This window comes from Protopterus annectens, chromosome 9.part0, assembly GCF_019279795.1.
Source record: "Protopterus annectens isolate FY-2018-M chromosome 9.part0, PAN1.0, whole genome shotgun sequence".
NCBI classification, from domain to species: Eukaryota; Metazoa; Chordata; order Ceratodontiformes; family Protopteridae; genus Protopterus; species Protopterus annectens.
In genome coordinates, this window is record NC_056743.1 from 223,714,180 (window position 1) to 223,737,541 (window position 23,362).

At 36.0% G+C, this 23,362-nt stretch overlaps 1 protein-coding gene across 4 annotated transcripts in view; it reads right to left on the bottom strand.

Moving 5' to 3' along the window:
• INSC (INSC spindle orientation adaptor protein) overlaps positions 1 to 23,362 on the bottom strand; it is a 1,312,382-nt gene that overhangs the window by 686,791 nt on the left and 602,229 nt on the right. For 3 of the 4 annotated variants that reach the window (XM_044082784.1, XM_044082780.1, XM_044082781.1), the window contains exons 3-4: positions 16,663 to 17,008; positions 14,071 to 14,123 (exon numbers count right to left, since the gene is read on the bottom strand). In XM_044082784.1, coding sequence (XP_043938719.1) covers positions 14,071 to 14,123; positions 16,663 to 17,008 — 399 coding nt within the window. The remainder of the gene's footprint in view (positions 1 to 14,070; positions 14,124 to 16,662; positions 17,009 to 23,362) is intronic. The other variant, XM_044082782.1, reaches the window with a different exon arrangement.

The window sequence follows — 23,362 nt, forward strand, 5'->3', positions numbered from 1 at the left end:
ATTTATTCAATTATCCATCAATTATGTGTGTATATATACTCAGGGACCCCTCCCTGTTTTTTGTCTGATGAAGTTGCATTGTGTAACGAAAACGAGCTATTTCAAAAAGGATTTTGCGTTAATAAACTCGTGAGTTTTATTTGTGGTGCCTTGATATCTTCAAATGTAGATATATTGTTGCCCGGGGGAATGTACATACAGATGATATTAATGCATTTATTTTTATTAAGTTGCAATTTGGTGGTAAGACTCTCCGAGTTATTAATCTGAGGTGGTTATATTACATCTATGGTGACATTCAACTCAGATTTATAGAGTACAGCTACCCCACCCCACCCCTTCCTCGAAGCACAATCCAGCCTGTGTATGTTGTACCCAGGTGGTAACACTTCATTGTCTTTAGTGTTAGGTTTTAACCAGGTTTCAGATAAACAGAGAATCTCAGGGGAGTGAACATCTAGACGTGCATGCAATTCATGTACCTTGTTATTAATGCTTCTAATATTGAGATGACAAGCTAGGAGAGAGTTAGTTGGCCTATTAATTGTAGGTTTGTAGCTTAGATTGCAAGTAGAGGGGGTATGTGTATCTGAAGTGAGTGGGCCAGGTTGGGGTGAATATCACCACCAAGTATTAGGTTGAGTCTATACTTGGTGATGAACTTCAGGAATTTGTTTATTAGTTTGGGGTAGTGTTTGGATCTAGAGCTAATGTGCCTGGGGTTGAGATGTTGATAGACTGAACAAGATGTTGGATAGGATCTGGTACTGTAAGTATGGTTGAAGGTGGAAGGATTTACAGCTGGGGTGATAGTATGGCCTTTTGGGACCTGAAATCCTGTGAGAAACTGGTTTTCATACAAGGTAAGGAGGTATGGTGCGAACAAGAGGGGTAGTAAAGAGGAGTATATCATTATTTGTGATTCAGCTAGTGAGTTAAGGAACTGTTTTACCTGGTGATGCAACAGCAGAAGATAGAGTGGTGAGGTAAAGGTACTGGAAGGGGGATGGGAGAATGCCAGATGAAAGCTAATAGGTACTATTAAAATGTAGGTAGATGAATGGGGGTGGCTGGAATTTTCCTAGATGAAAGCAGATAGGATCTAGAACATGGGGGAGTGGCTATAGTACTATAAAATTAGAGGTACTGGGGGCGGGAGGGAATTGGGGGCAGGGAGGGGAGCGAAGAGAGCCCGAGCGTAGCGGGGTTGTTGCAGTTTACAAGGTTTCCTAAGGTGTCCTAAAGCTATAAGGTAAGTATTATAGCTCTTAATGTAAGAGTCAATTTACTTAAGTTACAGAGGAAGGAGGCAAACACTCAAGTAGAAAAAAAGAGCCCTATGGCTGACCAAAATGGTGACCTGCTTAATTACATAGCACAGTAAGTGAAAGCTTAACAAATGCTTTTTGTGTGTGCAACCTACTCTATTTAAATAATGAGACAAACTGATTGCAGTCCTGTAGACACCATTTTGTAGGGAACTGTAGAATTCAACTAGGAAAAGAGAAAAGCAGAGATTCTAGGGTAAGCATGAAGGCAACAACAGGCAGTTATTTTATAATAATACATTCAGAAAGGTTTGGTGGGAGGGGGGTAAAATAGCATACTTCAGAATGAACTAAGATTTATAGCTAAGAAACCTAAGCAAGAGAGCAATGCAGTAAATAAACACTTGCCAGATTTTAAAGATATACCAAAAAAACTAAATCAATTGTTCACAATTGTACAACTGGAAAATTGCCAGTAAAAGCACTTCAGGTATAACTAGCCCAAGTTATTCAAGGCATAAAAGCACTTCTTCAATGTGTGTATGCAATTTAAACATTAAAAACTCATGCAGCAAGTAGGAGCTGTGATTATACACTTTCTGTAGGTACAGGTTCAGTTTAAACAGAAATATTAGTAAAGTCACTAGCTACTTATAGAGCCTCTGAAAAAAAATAGAGCAGTCTGTGCAGAATCAGAATTTAGCAGCAGGTCATTCAGTTACACAAAAAACTCCATACAATGAAGAAACTTACTCTGAGTCACACCAGGTCATCCAAGGGGGTAAGAGAGAGGTAAATCCTAAGCACCTAGATTTGAAAATGATGCCTGTACTGAATTGTAGCAGTTTAACCTGTTTGAGGAAAGGGGGGGGGGAGAGAAGGCAGTGGGAGTGGTTACAGGGAATACCCTGATTGACTCAAGACACCACACCAGAGGCAAGTTGAATGTAAGGGCCTAAAATCTGCAATCAGCACTGTGTTATTTGCACTCAGTACTTTAATTGTAATGTTACTTGCACTCAGCACTGTAATTTCACTTATGTTTAGCAGGAAAGACAGACCAACAGTATACAATTTTGGGAATTTTTACAAGGGTTACTTGTTCAAATGTCAGGTTGTTGCAGTTTACAAGGTTTGCTAAGGTGTCCTAAAGCGTGTCCTAAAGCTATAAGCTAAGTATTATAGCTCTTAATGTAAGAGTCAATTTACTTAAGTTACAGGGGAAGGAGGCAAACACTCAAGTAGAAAAAAAGAGCCCTATGGCTGACCAAAATGGTGACCTGCTTAATTACACAGCACTGTAAGTGAAAGCTTAACAAATGCTTTTTGTGTGTGCAACCTACTCTATTTAAATGATGAGACAAACTGATTGCAGTCCTGTAGACATTGTTTTGTAGGGAACTGTAGAGTTCAATCTGTTTAAATAATGAAACAAACTGATTGCAGTCCTGTAGACACCGTTTTGTAGGGAACTGTAGAGTTCAATCTGTTTAAATGATGAGAGAAACTGATTGCAGTCCTGTAGACACCGTTTTGTAGGGAACTGTAGAGTTCAATCTGTTTAAATGATGAGAGAAACTGATTGCAGTCCTGTAGACATCGTTTTGTAGGGAACTGTAGAGTTCAGTCTGTTTTAATAATGAAACAAACTGTAGAGTTCAATCTGTTTAAATAATGAAACAAACTGATTGCAGTCCTCTAGACACCGTTTTGTAGGGAACTGTAGAGTTCAATCTGAGTCACACCAGGTCAGCCAAGGGGGAAAGAGAGAGGGAAATCCTAAGCACCTAGATCTACCTAGTAATAAACTATGAACCACAGGCCACAGCCATGATCTACATCAAATATCAACACGTATTAACACAGTGCATCACTGAAATACTAATCTACAAACCACAGGCCACAGCCATGGTCTACATCAAATATCAACATAGTGCATCACTGAAATACTAATCTACAAACCACAGGACACAGCCATGATCTACATCAAATATCAACATGTATTAACATAGTACATCACTGAAATACTAATCTACAAACCACAGAAGGCTGCTGGAATTGGTCTGTGTTCCAATGTTGATAGAACTTGGACTAATGCAAGTCAATCACACACCTTCATCTTTTCAAACCATTACTAAGACTTCCTCCATGCCTCCTGACTTCCTCCATGCCTCCTGACTGTGCTCTTGTTCATGTAGCACACTTCATCACCTTTCTTATACCTACCTTTAAAGCACTCACTCAATTAGCCTGTTTATCCCCTTCTAATACCTCACTTTATTCTACTACTTATACTACTATACCTAGTTCTAATTAGTACAACCAAATTACTATTCCATCATTACTTCTCTGTTAACATTCAGACCTGCTTATCTCCTCTAACAGCGCATGCTATTGTACGTCTTAAATTACTTCTGCCTATCTTATACACCAAGCTTCTATCTGTAAAGTCTCAATATAAGGCTTGTAAATATAATGTTTGTGAATATCAATACAAATGTTATTATATTGACTATTATATTGTGTTCACTGAAACCGCATTATAAAATTTGCTATTGTTAGCACCGATTGCATTAAATATGATGCCTTGAAGCTTTTCTCCTGAGCCTTCCACTGAAAAAGGGCACCTATGCTCAGTTGGACTTTCCCAGTAATGAAATGTCAATAAATAAATAAATATTAAACTTATTTCTAGAATAAAATGTTTCCTGACAGCCATGACTATTATGTATTTGTATAACTAACTGGAAAATATGTGCCCCTCTGGTGTATGACCAGAGCTAGGAATATCTCTAATGCTATAGACATTCCCCTAATAAAAGTAAGAGTATGCAGAGCCATAAACATAAACCTACATCCGTCATTTATGTTTTGAATTACTGAAATATTCATAAAGAAATTATAACTGAATCTTTACAGAAATATAGAATGCTACTAAAAATTAATTTGAAATTATGAATGAATTTTATTCTATTTTATTGTGTGCACATGTAATTTTGTATCAAATACTGCAACCAATTATAGCAGATTAACCTGATAAGAAATATTTGCTAGAACAGTATTTACACAAAGAAAGACTATCACTTGCAAAGTATGTGTATCTTTTAAACCTGATCTGTGTCCTTCTACAAAATTATACCGTTACCCAGTAGCATTACTTTTCAAGAGCACAAACACTTGCATGAGACATATTAAATTGTTTGATATTTCAACACAAAATTATTTTTACTTCTCATTTTGTGACAACAGATACTCAAGAAATATTATTTTAAAAATATGTATTTTCACTTGCCTATTCATTAGGGATGTCTATAGTTGATTTCTTTATTTTATTTATCTGTTTGTTGGTTGGTTGTTTTTGTTTGTTTGTTTTGTTAAGCAAGATAGAGTACTGTACCAGATGGACCTCTTTCAGACTCTGCCCAAGATTGCTGTCTGGTTAAGTGACTTTCTCTAGGTCATGTGGCAGGCAAATGGAGTCTGAAACAATCAAACCTTGTACACTAGGAAGAAGCTTATTAACAGCTGTATCATCTGACTTTCATTATAATAGTCTTTACCAAAAGCATCTATTCTTTTTTCATAACAACATATGTCTGAGGTCACCAAGCTTGATTTATTTTAGATGAGAAAAACGTGAAACATGTTAATAAAAGTATACAATTTTTTCCAGGATATATTTTCTAAGAAGATGAATCATTCTGCCATAATTTTCTCAATACATCTAACATTACACTTCACATTAGATGTGTTGCTTATTTGTAACAGTAAAAGCAATGTGCCACAGAAATAAAAACTGGAATTGTCCTAGACTGTGAACTTCTACTTCCACCTCAAGCATTTTTATAATTTTTTAGTAGTTAAGTTATCCCACTCCCCAACCTTTTTTCCAAGTTTGTCTATGAGCATTTCTTAATGTAGCTAATTAATTACCACTTGTTTATTATTCATTTTACCATCTAATTGCAATTATTTTCTATATTAATCTTTGGAAATCTCAAGATAAGAGAAGAAATAACATGTTCAGTATGAGGAAACTTGAGATGAGGAATTGTAACTCCCAAAACACTGGAAGTCCTAAATGTACGGATATAACTTTATATCCACTTTGCCATAGTCCAGACCTAAAAACCTTGCTGATGTCATGTTCTGCATGGGGCACTTTGCCATTCACCGTACACCATGAAACCCCTACACTTACTATTCTTATTCAAATGTCATATGAGCTCAGAGGTGAGTATGATATGGAAACGTAATTGTTCACTGCATCTCAAATCATCTTCAAGGATTTACAATCTCGGAGTGAGAAATGATTGACTGCAGAAGTATAATAAAAACAACAAGCTCCAAACTGGCAGCAATTAATTCTGCAAGAAAGAAATGGTAAATATGCCCCTAACATTAAGAAAGGTATTGAGGTTCATTGTAAAGATGTTAGTAATATTAACACAGCAGCCATTAGCAGAGAGTTTGGCTTAGTGGATGAATTATTACCTAATAATGGGGAACTTCAGGTTCAGTTCCCAGCACCAGGTCCTCTTTCCAAATCTTTTTTAGCATCCAATAACATGCTTCTACATTACTTACTGAATGCTTTAGACATTCCAAAGACATGTATCTAGAGCATATCTCCCCAGGCCTCTGCTGAAAACAGGCTCTGTGGAACCTAGTCGGACATTCCTGGTCAACAAATGTTAAATAAATAAATATCCATAACATTATTTCTAAAAACTGGTTTATACTTCACCGTTATGAGAACTTAAAATCACTTTTTGATGATGCACCAACATTTACCGCCCGAATTTAAAAAAAAAAACATTCTGGAAAAACCTCTTAGGGGTTTACACTACAGCTCATTAATGACTCATAAGTGTGACTGTTGTTGTCACTGCCCTTATATTGAGACAGATTTCAGCACTGTAATTTTTGAAACAGTTTCAAGGTGGATGTTTAAAGGCCAGTACATTTGTATGACAGACATGGTTGTGTACATGGCTAGGTGTTTTGCATGCCAAGCATTTTAAATTGGAAAAACAAACAGTAATTTTAATAAAATAATTTATCAGCATGTGCATCCATTTTGAAGAATGATGACAGGAATGCGATGGCAAAACACATCTCTCACTGTCACAACTTCTTGATACTTAAGTTTTGTATTTTGGAGAAAATTGACAAAGCAGCTTTTTTGGGGGATTGGAAAAATCAGTTACTACATTGTGAAATGCTTTAGCAACTGCGTTTGGATGCTATGACCTTCCCAGGACTAAATGATACCTTTTCAATTTAATTAAATTTAGAGCATCAAAACTTTAAATAATTGTATGCTATGTTTTCTAAGTTGTTGACATCAAATTCCTGGGTTTTGTTTGTATGTCTACAATTGGATGAAAGAAGTAATTCTGTATTCTGATTGGCAGAAATGTATGATTGGTTCTCTGTTGCACTTTTTTGCATTTTCCATCTGATTAGTGTTCATGCTGTATGATCCCATCTGTCTGTTCACCCTGTGAGAGGTCTACCTACCATTTGATGAAAGTAGCAACTCTGTATTCTGACTGGCAGGAACTTATGATAGGTTCTCTGTTTATACTTTATTAGCATTTTCCATCTGATTGGTGTTTATTTCACCAATCTGATTGGTCCTATTATTGGGGGGGGGTGTCAATTTGTTTATTTTTATAGGTCACTTCCTCAGTTTTGTTTATGATTCTGATGATGTCTTATTGACAATAGCGCTTAACCATATGTGTTTTTAATGTGGATTTTTATTAAAGTTCCTTTTTCAAGTGCTAACTGGTCATTTTGTTATTTAAGTACAGAGTTATGTGAGAGGAAAGCCTGCATATTTGTGGTCCTGGGGACATGTAGTCCTGTAAAAATACCAGTTTACTTTTCTTACAGCTCACTCTTTGAAATTCAGAGAGTGGGTGAAATGCTCAAATCCTCATGTTTCAGGTCTCAACATTTTTACCTCTTATTTTGGAGAAACAATACTCTGAGGGAGGTACAGATGAAAAACTGTTCAAAAGGATATATAGGTGAAGATGTCCCTTAGATTTATGTACAAATCTAGGTCAGACCTGAAGAAATCTCACATATTTCTTTCTTGGAATGTTGATTATTTGTTTACATATATTTTGAGAGGTCATCAAATATTATCTTTACTTTCCAAGCTGTGTATATGAGTTGACCATATTCAAATATAGTCTGAGTCCAATTTTCAGTGATTGGGATGCCATACATGTAAAATAATTTGCTAGAAATATAGACCAAATGCTATATCTCCTGTCTTGGTGTCATTTAAGTCTCCTGATATAATATAGTGGCAGAATGGTGAAACATCTAAAATAACTGAATGAATAAATCTGTAGACGTATAGGAAGGTATTTGCCTGTAAAAGTTTCTGTTTGGATCTATATAAGTAAAGTGCTCAGTGAAAATGTAACTCATCTGTTCAGTCTTTGAAAATTATGCTGTAAGAAAGAAACTTGGCAGAAAACTTGAATATATAAATTTAAAAATTCAGTGTATTCCTCACTTCTAGAAGATTAGATGAAAAGTCTAGAGGTCAGTGTCCCATTGTGTAACATTAAAAGTGTTTTATCTCTCTTACTTTCCTTATTGAAAGGAAAGGCAAAATTGTGGTATACAGAAATTTAATGAACTTGCCATTTGTTAGGTATTTGTCTTTATAAAACCAGAAGTTCCTAATCAGTGTATAAATGCATACTTAAGGAGCCAGACTTGTCTGGGAAGCACTAGTGATGGACACTTATTTTTGTGATCACTAATCTGTGACTGCTGGGTATTCCTTGGAAGGTCAAATTGCAAGACTATGGACAATTTTAATTTCCCCTGTAATGGTACAACTACAGAATTATTATATATATAAAGGGGAAAAGTACAGTCCCCCACACCAGTGTGTGCAGTGTGGTTTCCCCCTTGCAAAAACCCTTTTTGGTGTTTTTTTTTTTTTTTCAGTTGCTGTTAACATTCAGGAGCTTTCACTCATCTGTGACAAGTTGATACTTCATTACAGTGCTGCCTATATTAAATATCAATGAATCTGAATTAAATAATTTATTTTATCTACAACAACTGGAGAGGCCACACAAGTACCTCCCAAAGAGAATCCTAGGCCTTAAACAGTTGTCCTATATGGACAGACTAAAAAAAACTCCAACTATTCTCTGTCTCATATTGCCTACTTAGAGGTGATCTCTGCTTGACTTACAAAGCCATGTCTGACCCAGGTCTATTTGAAATGCTACATCTAAAGAAATCCCAATACCTCCATGCCACACACTCCAGAGACTTCAACCTCATTAGCACAATCAACAGAACATGCTAGAGGGACAGGTTCATAGCCCAGAGACGTCCCATGCTATAGAATAGACTTCCTATACATGTCAAGCAGAGCACCTCACTGGCCCTCTTCAAGATAAATCTTGATGACTGAATGGGAAATAGAAAATTCACCCCAGGGATCACTCCAGTGGTTTTACTTGACAGAGGCACTGGGAACTAAGGTCAGGTGGCATGATGCCAGGGTAATCCTGTGGGCTAGGCTTGTAAAGGCCCAGAGCCATTAGCCTAGTACATACCTATGAACCTATGTAATATTGCTTCATTTATATTATATATAGCAGTATATGTGAAGTATGTTTGCTATATTAATGTAGTTTGGTGACTGTTATATGAATGTAAATTTGCCTATGTCACAAGTGATAATTCAATAAAGATGTTTGAGAAAACAATACATTTGGTGTGTTATATGACCTTCTAATAAGGAATTCAATAGTTTTGGGGAAAAGAAGTCATGAGATAAGGGCAGGCTATTCAAAGAATTATACTTGACTTTCTCTAAAACTCTGGATGTGCACCAAATAAGTGAAATTAGTAGTTCATACCTAAAAGAATTTTTTGAGAAATTAAGGTATACAAAATAAAATGCTGGGTCAATAATAAGCCAAAGATGAGAAGTAAATTCAGATAGAATGTGTTGTAAAATTAACGACATGAAACATAGTCGTGTGGCAATACAGTGTAAAAAGATGATGGGCAATGAAGTTAATCCCACCGTTTTAACTGAGACTTGAACTAGTCATGGCTGTAATCATGACAGGAAGATAAAGATTGGTCCTGCTTTTAATAATCCCTCTAGATTCTGTGTTAAAAATGGCATTTTGAAAAGATGTTTACATGGAAAAATAAGTGTGTCCACAATACGTATAATACAGATGATGGAGGTTCCGTTAATGACTGACACCACCAGAAACCTTTAGCATCTAATACAAGATAATAACTGTTTCAGTCTTCAGATGATAATACATATTACAATTGGATCAAGTAGGTAGAGATGAGATCTGCTATGGCCCCATGCAGGTATTATTGATAGACTTGCAAGTCTGAATATATTTCCTTGTGTTATGTAGTGGGTAGCTAAATGGTTATCTGACAGAGCCCATGTGTTTAACATCACAGGTTCCATTTCTGAAACAAAAAGGTTACCAGAAGTATAGCAAACAGCTTTGTGATGAGCCTTATATTATTTGGCATTTATTTCTCATACCTTTAGGACAACACTCCTGGCCTATGGTTATCTAACTTTGCAGATTACTGTAAATTGGTGTTATTATTTGATCATGCACTGACTTACAATTGCTAAAGCATAACATTACATTAAGAACTGTTCCAAGCACTTTGTCTTAAAAGTACACGTGGAAAAAAGTGTAGTACAATTAATATTGGTAAACAAAATATTTTCCCATGCCATATAGGTGGCACATTCCCTCCATTTACACACTATAGCAAGGGATATAGTTATTCTTTTTAAAAATAACTTATTGTTTAACTATCATGGTCCTGCATTTCTTCAGAGAGCCTATTCAGCTCATCTAATTACCAAAGGCATCTCATCTATATCAAGAGAAGTCTTAATTCCCTTTTACTTGTATCTAATCAGACCCACTATTAAATAGAATGCCCCCTTTGACTTGTATTTGTCTAAACTTATCACTCAGCATAAGAGACCTCAAACATTCCTAACTAAATACATCAGTGGCCCCAAAAATCTTAATTTTCAGGACATGTTGGCAGCTTTTCTCTATATTCAGTTTCTTTTAAACTCATGCATGGAGATCAGTGACTAGTCTTTCAAATTATGAAAAAGCTGTGTCTCTTTAACCTCCTTTTCCTCTGTAGAACAAATGGTTCTTCAAATATCCAGTTAAAAAAACTACTTCATCAACAGATAAATAAGGCATGTTGATGTGATTGAATCATGTTCCTACTATTCCCCCACCTTTTTTAACAATCTGCCACTACATGTCAAGTACAGTAGGATATTTGCCCCTTTCAAGGAAAATCTAGATAACTGCATGGGCAACTTCAAATTCTCCCCTGGTCTATCTTGTATTGCCCTCCTTCCAGCTACAGGAAACTTTTGAATGGTGGTTATTGGCTGAGCGTGTAATGTTCTGCAAACTGATTTGCTTAGTACTTGCTTATGAACCCAAGAACCAAGTAACTGTCTGCCTCTTGCCACTTCATTACTTGACAAACCTCACTTCATAAAGCTGCATTCTTCAACCACTAATTTTCATTCCATATCACACCTCTCAATGTCTTAGTGCAAGATATCTGGTCAAACAATAAAATAGTGTGGGGGCAATGGACCAAAAATAGGGACAGACTTCATATATTGCTCTTATAAATTTAAAAAGTTGATACAATAACAGGATTTGCATTAGCATACATTTTTGAAGGATATGAAGCCTGAAACCCCAAATGTATGTCATGATTTAGTGACTTCTGTCCACAGTGACTTAACAGAAAAACATGAATTGTATGAGGAATAGACCAAAAGTGTGATGCAAAAACCTGATATTCTGCAAAGATCTGGACAGTTGAAAGGTATGTTCCATATGCTACTCCACCTCCTATCTAGCATCCTTAAGACCTCTCATGTAGCAGGCTAGAAACTTTAGATCATACATCATCATAAAACAAAAAAAAACTCATTTTAAAACAGAGAATACAGAAACAAAACAGTCCAACTACCACGGTCCAAAACATAAACCCACACTTTAATAGATAAAAACGATTGGATAAGTGCTTTAGGGTATAAAGTAACTTTTTATCATTTTAAAACAGCACTGGGGTTCCACCTATTTTTCACTAATTACTTGATCTTACCCTCATTAAAGTTTGCAACTTTCACTACACAAGCAATTCACTGTAATGCAGATATCACGAAACATCAATATAGCTATAATAGAATGGAGATGTTTGAATACACTTTTAGTCTAAAATAAACAAACAAAAAAACATGAAACAATATTGGTATCAAGAATATATTTGTGTGTGTGTGTGTGTGTGTGTGTGTGTGTGTGTGTGTGTGTGTGTGTGTGTGTGTGTGTGCAGGGTATTGTGTCCACCAGTCCTTTCTTTTATATTTTCACGTTAAGGATATACCATCTCAGTGAAAGAGAATGGCCATTAGATTAAATTTGTATTCAAGATGTGTTTTGTTAAAATGGAGCAATCATTACTACACTCTAGTATAAAAAAAAACCCTGTTATTGGTTTAAGATCTGTAAAAAAGACTGAAAGTGCACACTCTTGCTTAAACTTTTTGTGTAGCAACACATGTAATGTAAAGCTGTATGCTGTAACTCACTATATTGCATGCAGTTACTCACTATAGTGCATCCTCTTCTAACTTGCTGTGGCTGAAAATGGACCCCTAATATAATACAATATAATATACTATGCATGTTGCAGTATTATACACTAATGTAAAAATCAACAGCTAAATACTGAAAATTGAAAATTCATGCAGATTAAGCCAGATAGAACTTTGTAGATAATTCTGTCATTTGTAAATATTAATGTAAGTCATAGGCTTATTCTCTTAAATGGAAGAAAATGGTGTTAAATGTTGAACGTCAAAAATGTAACAACAGTGCACTCTCCTGGAAGAAAGGTGACAAGTCAAGCATTGTATAATTGTTTGATCTTAAAACTCAGAGACGTGATGTCTGGATGAAGGAATTCTTGCTATTGTTTTGAGTCCAGAATTAATTGCTAGAATTTGCATGTATAATGTCTTGTATTGCTATAGTTTTCTGACCAGGTGCAAGATCAAAAGGGCTGCTAAACTCTGAGTTTCTGTTCACCTGGGAACCAGAGAAAAAATTATGTAATCTGAAATGAGTCAGTAGTACTGTGCTATCAATTTAAGGGCAGAAAGACTCAGAGCATTTTGCATTTGTCTTCAGAACATCCGACTTTACTAGCACTCTGCCTGTGGCTATATGTAAGTTTATTTTTGAACTGTGTTTGCTGTTAGATATAGCTAGGAAATTGGAAGATTAGACTAGCTGTTTTTCTGTATTGATGTCAGAACTATTCTACTGTATTATTTTATGCATTTTTCCTGTGATCTCCGAACTCTTGACTAGCACTGTGTTGTAAGAAGTATTGTCATGTGTTTTTATTATTTATTATTAAATATTTTTGAACCTTTTCAACTGTGGCCATTTGGTGTAGAGATAATTTAAGCTCTAGAGTATATTGCATGTATATAGTGATACTGGCCAAGCCACTCTAATAAGTGTTGCTGTTCAGTCACACTTACCATTTGGATAATAATATTGCACAGTAATAATTGGACACCCTTTAGTAAGGGCCTTATTAGTAGATGATATTAGTGGTTGGTAACAGCAATTTTTACCTTATAGCCTGGCAGAGAAGGGGGCATAGCTGGAGAACCTGTGCCAGCCTTCTCCAGGAGTGTCTGTGTGATTGTATATAACTTATATCTCAAAGTGTGTGGGTGTCAGCTACTCGGGCAGGGACATGAAGCACTGGTTGGACAGAGAGGGTGCTGGAGGTTTTAGCTTGACCACTAGGCTGAGAGCTATACCCTATAGCTGTGCCAGTGAAGAGTCTTAATGGGGATCTGGAGAGAAAGGGAGAAACCAGCCCCAGACTGACTGTGATCTCTGTGTACTCTTAAAGGAAATTGTACTTTACTGTGTGTATATTTGTTATCCTTCCCAAAGTGGACGCTCCTCACTGGTGTTAGTGGTGAGGACTGAGGCTTCTTGCTTGCTGGGCCAGTGCATGGGCATCTTAATGATGTTTAAGTTTCATGATAAAGAGCTCTTTGAAAATACCAAGAGAGCACTTTAAGGGTAAGGAAATGATGCAAGAAGGTTAACAAAACAAAGTTCTAATGCAAAGAGAAATAACCATCATAATAATGATAAGCAAACAGTACATGCAACTTCTGAAATGCTGTCTGATAACATTTCATCATTCTTGAAAATCAGAGGAAAAATGCAAAATTTCAGATTTTGCTTCAGATGTGGAATTAAATTAAAGAAGTTACAAGACAAACACACATGCACGCACCCCACACACATTCAATATGGTACAGAAACATTTACACATGTGCTTGCACGTATGTGTTAGCAGAATGTGTGTATGCTTGCACTGGGGCAAACAAAATAAATGAGAAGGCTCAATATGATTCATAAATGTCATGATTTTCATAAGTGGATAGACTACATAAACTTTAAAGCCTTGTACTGATGGCTCAGAGCCAAGAAGTACTTCTATCTCTTTTCACTTTAAAAGTGACTTGCATCGAATTCCTTCCACTGGCCTATGGCAATAGTTTCTTGGCAGAAAGAAAGGTAAGAGAGTACTTATGTTGTAAATTTTGTTAATTAAATACAGCTCAGAAATCCATTTCACTAAATATTATAAATTGTATTAAAAGAAAATGAATTACCTTTCAGTCATTGTTGTTAGCTCCGCACATTTCTCCATTAATGGTTTTTCATACTAAAATAATAAAGCTAATTAGTCTATGTTTTCAGACAAAAATAATGCAAACTGTTTTGCAGAGACCAACATACATTCTAACAGAAAGCATCAGATCCAACTTAAAATGATTCTGCACTATGTAACAGATATTATTGACAAATATATTATTTAACATTATAGGCTTAGCAGATGAACAACATAAATAATGTGCTTATTGCATCCAATTTTAGCAGTTCCCTCAACTTCTTTCTTAAATATATCGAATAAATACATTGTGTTTTATATATGTATATAGTCAGCATGAATGGCATATAAATGTACATACTCATGTAAGAGTGCATGTGTTGTCTGACTATTTTGATTTTGGTGGTACTTTAAATCATTTAAGGATGCACATCTGTTGCCAAAACATATTGCCCTACTTGCTCCATGACAAAAATGTGACTCTAGTGTGATCAGTGCCACTAAGTATGATCATAAACAAGCAACATTTCAGCTAACATTGAAAATAAAAAAACAGAAAAAGTATTTTTTCAGGCGTTTTCCCAGACACCTCTCATGCAAAAATAAATAACTCCAAGATGGCTGCATCTTGGGGAAAGGAAAAGTCTCCTGAGATACTACAGTCTCTGTCTTTAGTATGCATGAAAGACGTTTTATTTTAGCAGTTGCTTTAATGTCAGTAATGTGTTGCATTTAGCCTGGCACACTGTTACATGTTTTTGACTAAAAATTACTTCATATTTGCAAGTAAAATGATTACAGTTGAAATTATCAGCACCCCTCTTTTTTCTAATGTGCCTGTGGTCACTTATCTTACTTATCTGATTTCCTTTTAGATACAGAGTAATACATTGTCATTGCATGATGTATTATAAGACTTCCAATTTATTCTTTATTAACATAAAGAGGTAAATGTTTTGGTAATATTTTTTGGAAACTGAAAACATGAATGCTTAGATGCCATAACATGTCACTTACACCACAAAATATTCATACATTATATCATGATATCATTATAATAAATCACCACATGATATATCTTTACTGCACAGCCTCCTAAGCAGGCCCTAGTGGAGGACATTTTAATTTCATCCCATTAATTTAATCCCATTTATCTAGTAACAAAAACTGTGTTCACTGAGTGTTTTCATCTACTTCGTGCTATAATGGAATTCACACACTATTTTAGCATAAAAACGTGACTGGCCTTACCTTCCTCTCCTTGCAGTGGCTATATGACTCACAAAAAATAATTAACATATGATGCAGATCAGATATGCATTCATTTATTTCTGTATTAATTGCAGCTGGCAACATAGCTAAGAAAAAGGCATTGATAAATGCTTAATCATGAGTATGTATTCTGTTATATACACGAGTGCCTTATGTGGTAATCATGTGGCAATGATGGAGATATATTTAAAGCTAATGGAGCTGGAGGGGCAGAACTCTATGCATATTTTGTGGGTGGCTTATTCTACTATAGAAATGGTATTTGTGTGGATTCTGATAGTATTATTGAGTTGTCTTGTACTTGTCAGTCCACGTAGGCAAACACATTTTATTTATTTTATATTTGTTGATCAGATTAGTCTAGCTGGATATATGTCCATTTTCATTAGAGGCCCGGGGAGAAAAGCTTTAAGTGATAAAAAGCAGTAATAACATACATACAGTATGAAATAATACACATATGTAGCTATAGACAGATAAGAATATTTAAGATGTAGAATACTAACCCATTCCTTGATTTGAGTCATAAGCTATTAAACTATTACATTATAAGGTCATATTTATTATGATTATTTAATATACCTTTTTCATAGTGTGTGATGTGGAGGAACTACCACAGCAGGACTTGCCACCTGGCAGTGTAAACCTTGGCTCTAGAGGACTGTCACTGAAGAAATGGCACCCCGACCCCATGTGTAAAAAAATAGGAAAAAGCAGTTGTGGATGGATGGATGGATTGCAAACAATGCCAAGACTAAATGTTTTTGAAACATTTGGGATATGTTAGAATAGAATATTCTTACACACCTCAGATGTTCAAGAAAATCTTGTAATGTACAAACTGTATTTATTATGTAAAAATAAATGTAAATAACATTCATTAATAAACTATGGTGATTTCTTCATTAAGCATGCTGTGAGATCAAATTCAGGGTGCAGTAATGCCTGTCAGCTAGTGAGACTGTTAGACATAATTCTCCATTTAATAAGTGTATTACCATATTGTTAGACATAATACTCCATTTATTAAGTGTATTACCATAAGTGTAAAGCATGCTTATCTAATGTGATTTAACAAGTTGTATATTGTCTGACACACTTGTGATTATGATACTCTAAATACCATTAAACCATTCACTGTACCTCCTAACATATAATCCATGCGTACAGAACATAAGTGTTGGGACATCGCTTATATTAACTACAGTTTCTGTTTGACCGTAATATTTCCATATTCTGTATGAGATAAAGTAAATGATACTTAGAACAGTCTTATAGTTCAAGCGATAGCTACAGAATGACAAATGTCTTCACACTATACCTGATGTACTTCACTGGCGGAATTCCTAGTAAAAGTTTTATATTCATTAATCAGTAAACGCATGTGACAGTTGGCTCTCACCGCTGTACTATGGACCTTTTGCCACCTGTTGTTTTCCAACTTCTGAAGAATCTTTGTCAGTTCTGTACTTATAATCCAAGCTCGTTTAAGCAATGCCTGCAAGTTATCTCTTACAGTTTGATGTGGTGGGAGAAGAATGTCACTGTTTAGGTCATCATCAATACTGATAGGTTTAGACTGAAGAATACACATACATTCACATTCGGTCATCAATCTTAAGTCCTCCATCCAGCGCTGGACAGAATCCACTTGCATCAAATGCATCCTCAAGGAAGAAAAAGAGAAGTTAAAATAAGAAAAGCAGTTGCATGTATATTTACTTTTTTATTGTACTGACCATTCTTAAAAATATACAGTCCCTGAAAAAGTTAGCGGTAAATACTTTTAAATTGTAATACACATAGTTCAGTGTAAAACACATTAAACGTTTCTTCTCATGATCTTAATTTTTCCCTTAACTGCATGTTTTACCATTTACAGAAAAAAATGAACACAGTTTTTATATGAAATTAATTTCATGCTGAAATTTATAAGGCATAGTAATATCCTTGGTATAGGCCTAGGTCCACCTGATTTTGGTATCAACAATGACGTATAGTATAATCTGACTTCTTTCTTGAAACATAACTAAAGCACTTGTATATTAGTGTCATTCACTTTATTCTTATGAATGACAGACATGTATACTGAAAAGCAATAGGCAAAACATTTAAAAAAATAAATATTTGAAGATATATTTCAGATCTAGTACTTTGATGAAATACTAATAAAAAAAAAAAAAAAAATCAGTACAGGCTGGTGAAATCAGTGACAGATCAAGTCTTTCAGCATAAACAAAGTTATAAATGTTTTGGTTTGATTTGGGAAAACACTAGCAGGATAGAACAAATAATGTTGATATGAAATTCTATGCTCTTTGATTAATCATGGAAATAATCTGTTGAGAAGTCCTAGTGTTACCAGCAGATAATACAGAATTTATCATTTAACAACCATTTTAGTAAAAAAAGGCCCAAAAAAACATATTTAGTAGCATAAACAGTCGTTAACATTTGATGGTGCTGCAATGTAAGTTAGGTGGGATGAGACTCTGCTAATCATGTGCTACAAAATTATTTTCTACAGCATGTAGGACAAATAAAGACAAAGAGAAAGCAATAGGTACTAATACATCTGCACTGTTTTCTGGCTCACTATATGTTCTATTCAGCCATGTCAAATGTGTACTTGGCCCTGTATGGCTCAAAGAAATGACAGACTTTGTGGTTGGATAGGTGTGGGCAAAGCTTTAAACTTAGTCTTTGTGAAGCTATAGAAGCTCAACCACATGAACTTTTTTTGTCAGTTCACAGTTTAAGTGATATTTGATTCTTTAACAATGAATTTGTTGAAATAAAGTTAAACAATAGAGAACCAAGTCAAAAAACTGAGCAGTATAATTGTACAGTGGCAAGGTTTGTAATGCTGCTGATAGGCTGAACACAATACTCATGATGGATTGCTTAGGATGATAGACAATGAACCACCTCTGATCTCTCTGTCTCTCTTCTTTTTAAGAGGGTCTTTTTCCATTTCATAAGCAATATTCATTAGCAAAATTAACTTCTGTTAAGACTCTGGCATGGCAATGATCTTTTTATCGCATAGTTATCTGACAGTATGAAACAGACATATCTTATTAAGGCTATAGAAAATAACTATGAACTTAAAGGGAGAGATGCATTTAAAGTTAGCATGAATAAACAAGCAACAATTGCAACATCAGAATTATTGTGCAAGTGTAAGATTCAATGTAAGCCATATGTTCCTTTGCAGTGATCCTAATGACATTCAAGTGTGAAAGATAATAGATGGAGTCTGACTATTGAGACATCTTAGCATGCATGTGAACAATTAGTACACACTTCTGTATAGCAATGCCTGTGAACAGTTAGTACACACTTGTGTATAGCAATATGCCTGTGAACAGTTAGTACACACTTGTGTATAGCAATGCATGCTTAGCATGCCTGTGAACAATTAATAAATACTTGTGTATAACAATTCATGCTTAGCATGCCTGTGAAGAGTTAGCACACACTTGTGTATAGCACTGCATGCTTAGCAGGTCTGTGAACAGTTAGTACACACTTGTGTATACCAGTGCATGCTTAGCATGGCTGTGAACAGCTAGTACACACTTGTGTATAGCAATGCATAGATTCATAGGTAGGTACTAGGCTATTGGCCCTAGGGCCTATATAAGCCTAGCCAAAAAGGTATCCTGGTTATTGCCACCCAAGAAAATTATTTTCCTGTGCCCCTGTCAAGCAGAGCCACAGAATTGGTCCGCGGGGTGAATTTACTATCTCCCATCCAATCTTCAAGATTTTTCTTGAAGAGTGCTAATGAGGAGCTTTGTTTGATATAGATAGGTAGTTTGTTCCAGAGTATGGGAAGTTTCTGGGACAGGAATCTATCCCTCTAGCATGTTCTGTTTATTGTGGTGACAAAGTTTAGGTCCCTTGAGCATGTAGCTCGGAGGGATTGGGATTTCTTTAAGTGGAGCATGTCCAACAGCTCTGGGTTTGACATAGCTTTGTATGTTGGCAGAGATCACCTCTGAGTAGGTGATATGTAAAGGAGTAAAGCTGGAGTTTTCTGAGACAGTCTGCGTAGGGCATCTGTTTGAGGCCGGTAATCCTCTTTGTGAGGTATTTCTGTGGCCTTTCCACTTGTTGTAGATGTCTTGTGAGGTACATACCAAAAGGGGTGCTGTACTCTATAATGGATCTACTGAGTGACGAGTAGAGGGGAACAATGACCTCTTTTTTCCTGGATGAGAAACCTTTTGTGATGAGGTGTGCCACATAGAAAGATTTCCTGACTACTGTGGCAGTGTGATTATCAAAGGACAGACTACTGTCCACCTGTGTCCCAATGTCTCCTATGACACTTTTGGTGTTATGAAGACTACCGCCTATGTGGTAGTTCATGGGTACATGTTTTTTACCAAAAGGAGTGACAATGCACTTTTTGGCACTGAGCTTGAGGCCATGGATTTGACACCAGGCATCTGTCTCAGTGAGGCCCTTTTGTAGGATGTCCACATCATTAGGAGTTTTGATTATGGCTCCTAGTTTGCAGTCTTCTGCTAACTTCATTAGCCAAAGACCTTCTGTGTTAGCCTGTACTTCAGAGAAGTAGATACCAAACAGGAGAGGACCCAGCACTGAACCCTGTGGTACTCCACTTGTCACTGGTCTAAAGTCAGATTTGGAGTCTGCTACTTTCACAGTGTGGGTTCTGTCAGTGAGCTAGTTGGCAACCCATCTTGTGACATAGGGATTTATACCTAGTTTAGTGAGTTTATCTATAATTCCAGAGTGGGGAATGGTGTCAAAAGCCTTGGCAAGATCTAGATAGGCTGCGTGAACCACCTTACCCTCATCTACAGCTTTGGTGACCGCTTCAAAAAAATTTATCAGGTTTAGGAGACATGATCTGCCTTTTACAAACCCGAACTGGGTGGGGTCCAGAGTTTGGAGATTACCACTGTCATTGTTTATAAGTTCCATAACCTTGCAGACCTGGCTCATCAGGCTAATCGGGGTAGTTCCTGGGGTCCGTGGTGGCTCCCCATTTGTGCAGTGGGATAACCATTGCTGTGCACCATTCAGTGGGCACAAAGCCTGAGGTGAGGCTATGATTGAACATGGTACTTAGGTGGGTGCCAGTTCATTCTGTAGTTCATGTAGAATGCAGCCTGGGATGTTGTCACATCCCATGAATGCTGTGTTCTTGGCTTTGGAGAATGTGGTTTTTACCTGTGCAGCCATGATTACAAGAACTTTGCATTCTTCCGGTATAGAGATGGGCCCTTTAGGGGGTGAGAGAGGGGTAAAGTTAGCACTGAACCTATCTGCCAGGATGTTGGCAATATCAGTTGGTTCTGTATATTTAGTGCCATTGTGCTGTAACTCAGCGCAGATCTGAGTGTTACCATTGAGATTCTTGACATAGCTATAAAATGCTTTGTGGTTGTCTTTAGAATCAGTAACAATTTTGTTTTCGTAACTAGCTTTGGAGGATTTTATGAGGGATCTCAGCTTCCTACTGACACTGACCAGGGAGTTCCTCCAATCATGAGATTTTACTCTTTTTTGCAACAGTTTCTTTCTTCTGTTGTAGAGTTTGTTTATGGCAGGGGACCACCAGATTGGCTTCCTTTTTTTGGAGGATAGCATCTTGGTTCTGTTAGGGATTGCATGATCCATGCACTTGTATAAGTGCTTATAAAGTAGCATGCGAACAATTAGTACACACTTGTATATAGCAATGCATTATTAGCATGCCTGTGAACAGTTAGTACACAGCTGTGTATAGCAATGCATGTAGGATCAGTTTAGTAGACATTAAGTGTGGAATAATGCATCAGAATCACTAGCGTGTAATGCCATCCAAGAGCCTGTCATCATTAAAATGTCCATCAGTGTGCAATTTTAAACAGTGCAGGTTCCTTTTCAAAAACTGACCACTAGCCATTCTTACATTACAAGTGGAAATGTGCATTTCTTTACATTCCTTAGGATTTCTCAGGAGCACTAATAATTTGCTCGAAGTGCGTACTTTCATTTGGCTAAATGAAGCACACAGCTACAATATTATTTAATCATGACAAACTATAAAGCTTTCTTTTACAAAAGATTTTACAGGATCATTTACTGTGATGCAATGTCTCTTTGAAGTAATATTTTACAGTTCCTGCATGTGGAACATGTGGTAAGGGAAGCCTACTGAACCATTTCAGTTGCTTTTAATCCACTCATGTCTGACAACATACACTGCTCTAATTTGTTATTTTGAAATAAAGCAGCTAGTTCTGACCAAGTCTAGTTGTCACAGCATTTAGGAGTATAATATCCATATACATATCTGATTATTTATCTCATGGGCATGTCACAGGGTACCAAGTGAAGAAACTGTTTTGTTTGATGATCCATTTATTTGTTGGCAATATACCAGAAGAGATGGCTATGCAGACTGTTTTCTCCTTCAGAAAATCAATAAATAGTAAAATTATTCTATACTAGAGATCTGTATGATGAATTGATTAATGTACTAATTGCAATAAAGAACTGATAGCTGCATATGGTATTGTGCACAAAAGTGGTGAGAACGTCAGTGTCTCATCCCAAAACTAAAGGTCTTGTTGAATATGACCATAAGACTTTGGAAGCGATGCTAAAGATGTTTGTCAGTGATGAAGGCAGTAACCTGGATTTATCTTTGATCTATTTTTATTGGGCTCTTTGGGAGGTTGTACATAGTAGTACAGGGTTACCTCCACTTGACTTGGTGATGAGTGACAACCAATAGGAAATATTCAAGCAGAGACATTAAACATAAACAGGCAGTATAATAAGAAAATGGTCAATATAATAAAACACCACCAACTGGTCAATATTTAGAGCAACTATAACTTTGATTGGAATTGTGTTATATTCAAGCAAAATATGCTATAATGAAAAAAAAGAATAAAGCACAATAAATATTATAATTTCTCTCATACCAGGAAATAGTCGGTATACTGATTTTGTTGTCTGATATCATTTAACGTCTGAATAGGAATATTGCATTGGCCTTATAGTATTAAAGGGGTGACAAGTTCCTTCCCATGTGAAGACACATTAGACCTAGGATAAGGGGAAATTATATCTTGTAAATAGCTGTCACAAATCAGATAAGATGGCAGAAATGGTGGTAATTTTCTCTGATGGAGTATCAGCTTGTATTAAAACTGCGAAAGGTGTATAAAGAGAACAGATAAAAGATACAAACCAAAAGTAATGGAATGAGATATTAAGAGATTTTTGAAGATGTGAATGATGCTGAACCAGAGACAAGTTCTGTCACTCAACATCAGATTGACCTAATGGAAAAAGTGGCACTATTTAGTTACATTTTCCACAGATTAATTATATTACCATACTTGATTGGCGCCCTGATGGAAGTGAGAGTCCTGATTACATCAAAAATTAGTTGTAATACTTACAAAATTGGTAAAATCTGAGCTTTCTTGTTATATTTTAAAGTATTTTTGCAAGGAACATTTGCTCCTCTGTACCTTCTGAAATGGGAAGCTGTTTTCATACCCCTGCACTTACTACTACTAACCCTAGGATCGCTCTACCTTGTAGTAGACCAAATACTATAAGACATCACAATCTTTTTTTTACTCAAATTTTCACTATTAAAATGATTGTAATTACAGTTCTCAGATTTTTAATAGACACTGAATTTGATTAAAATCATTTAACTCAATTATATGAATTGTTGCTGAATGTGGGAAAGAAAAGAAATCCTTAGCAGTCTGGATTCAGGCCAGGAGTAGTAAATAGCATTCTATAAAGAGAATAAGGAAACAATTGTATTTGTAAGGCCTTGGAGATCTTTTCAGTACTGGGTTATACCATTTGGGCTGCATGGAGCATTGCCAACGTTTCAGTGAATTAAGACAGAGGCAGGACAGACACCTGTGTTTTACTTGAACAACATTATTGTCTACAGGAAGACCTAGAAGGCTCTGAAAGCACATTTACAGCATGCAATGGATATGTTAATTGTATCTAATTTACGA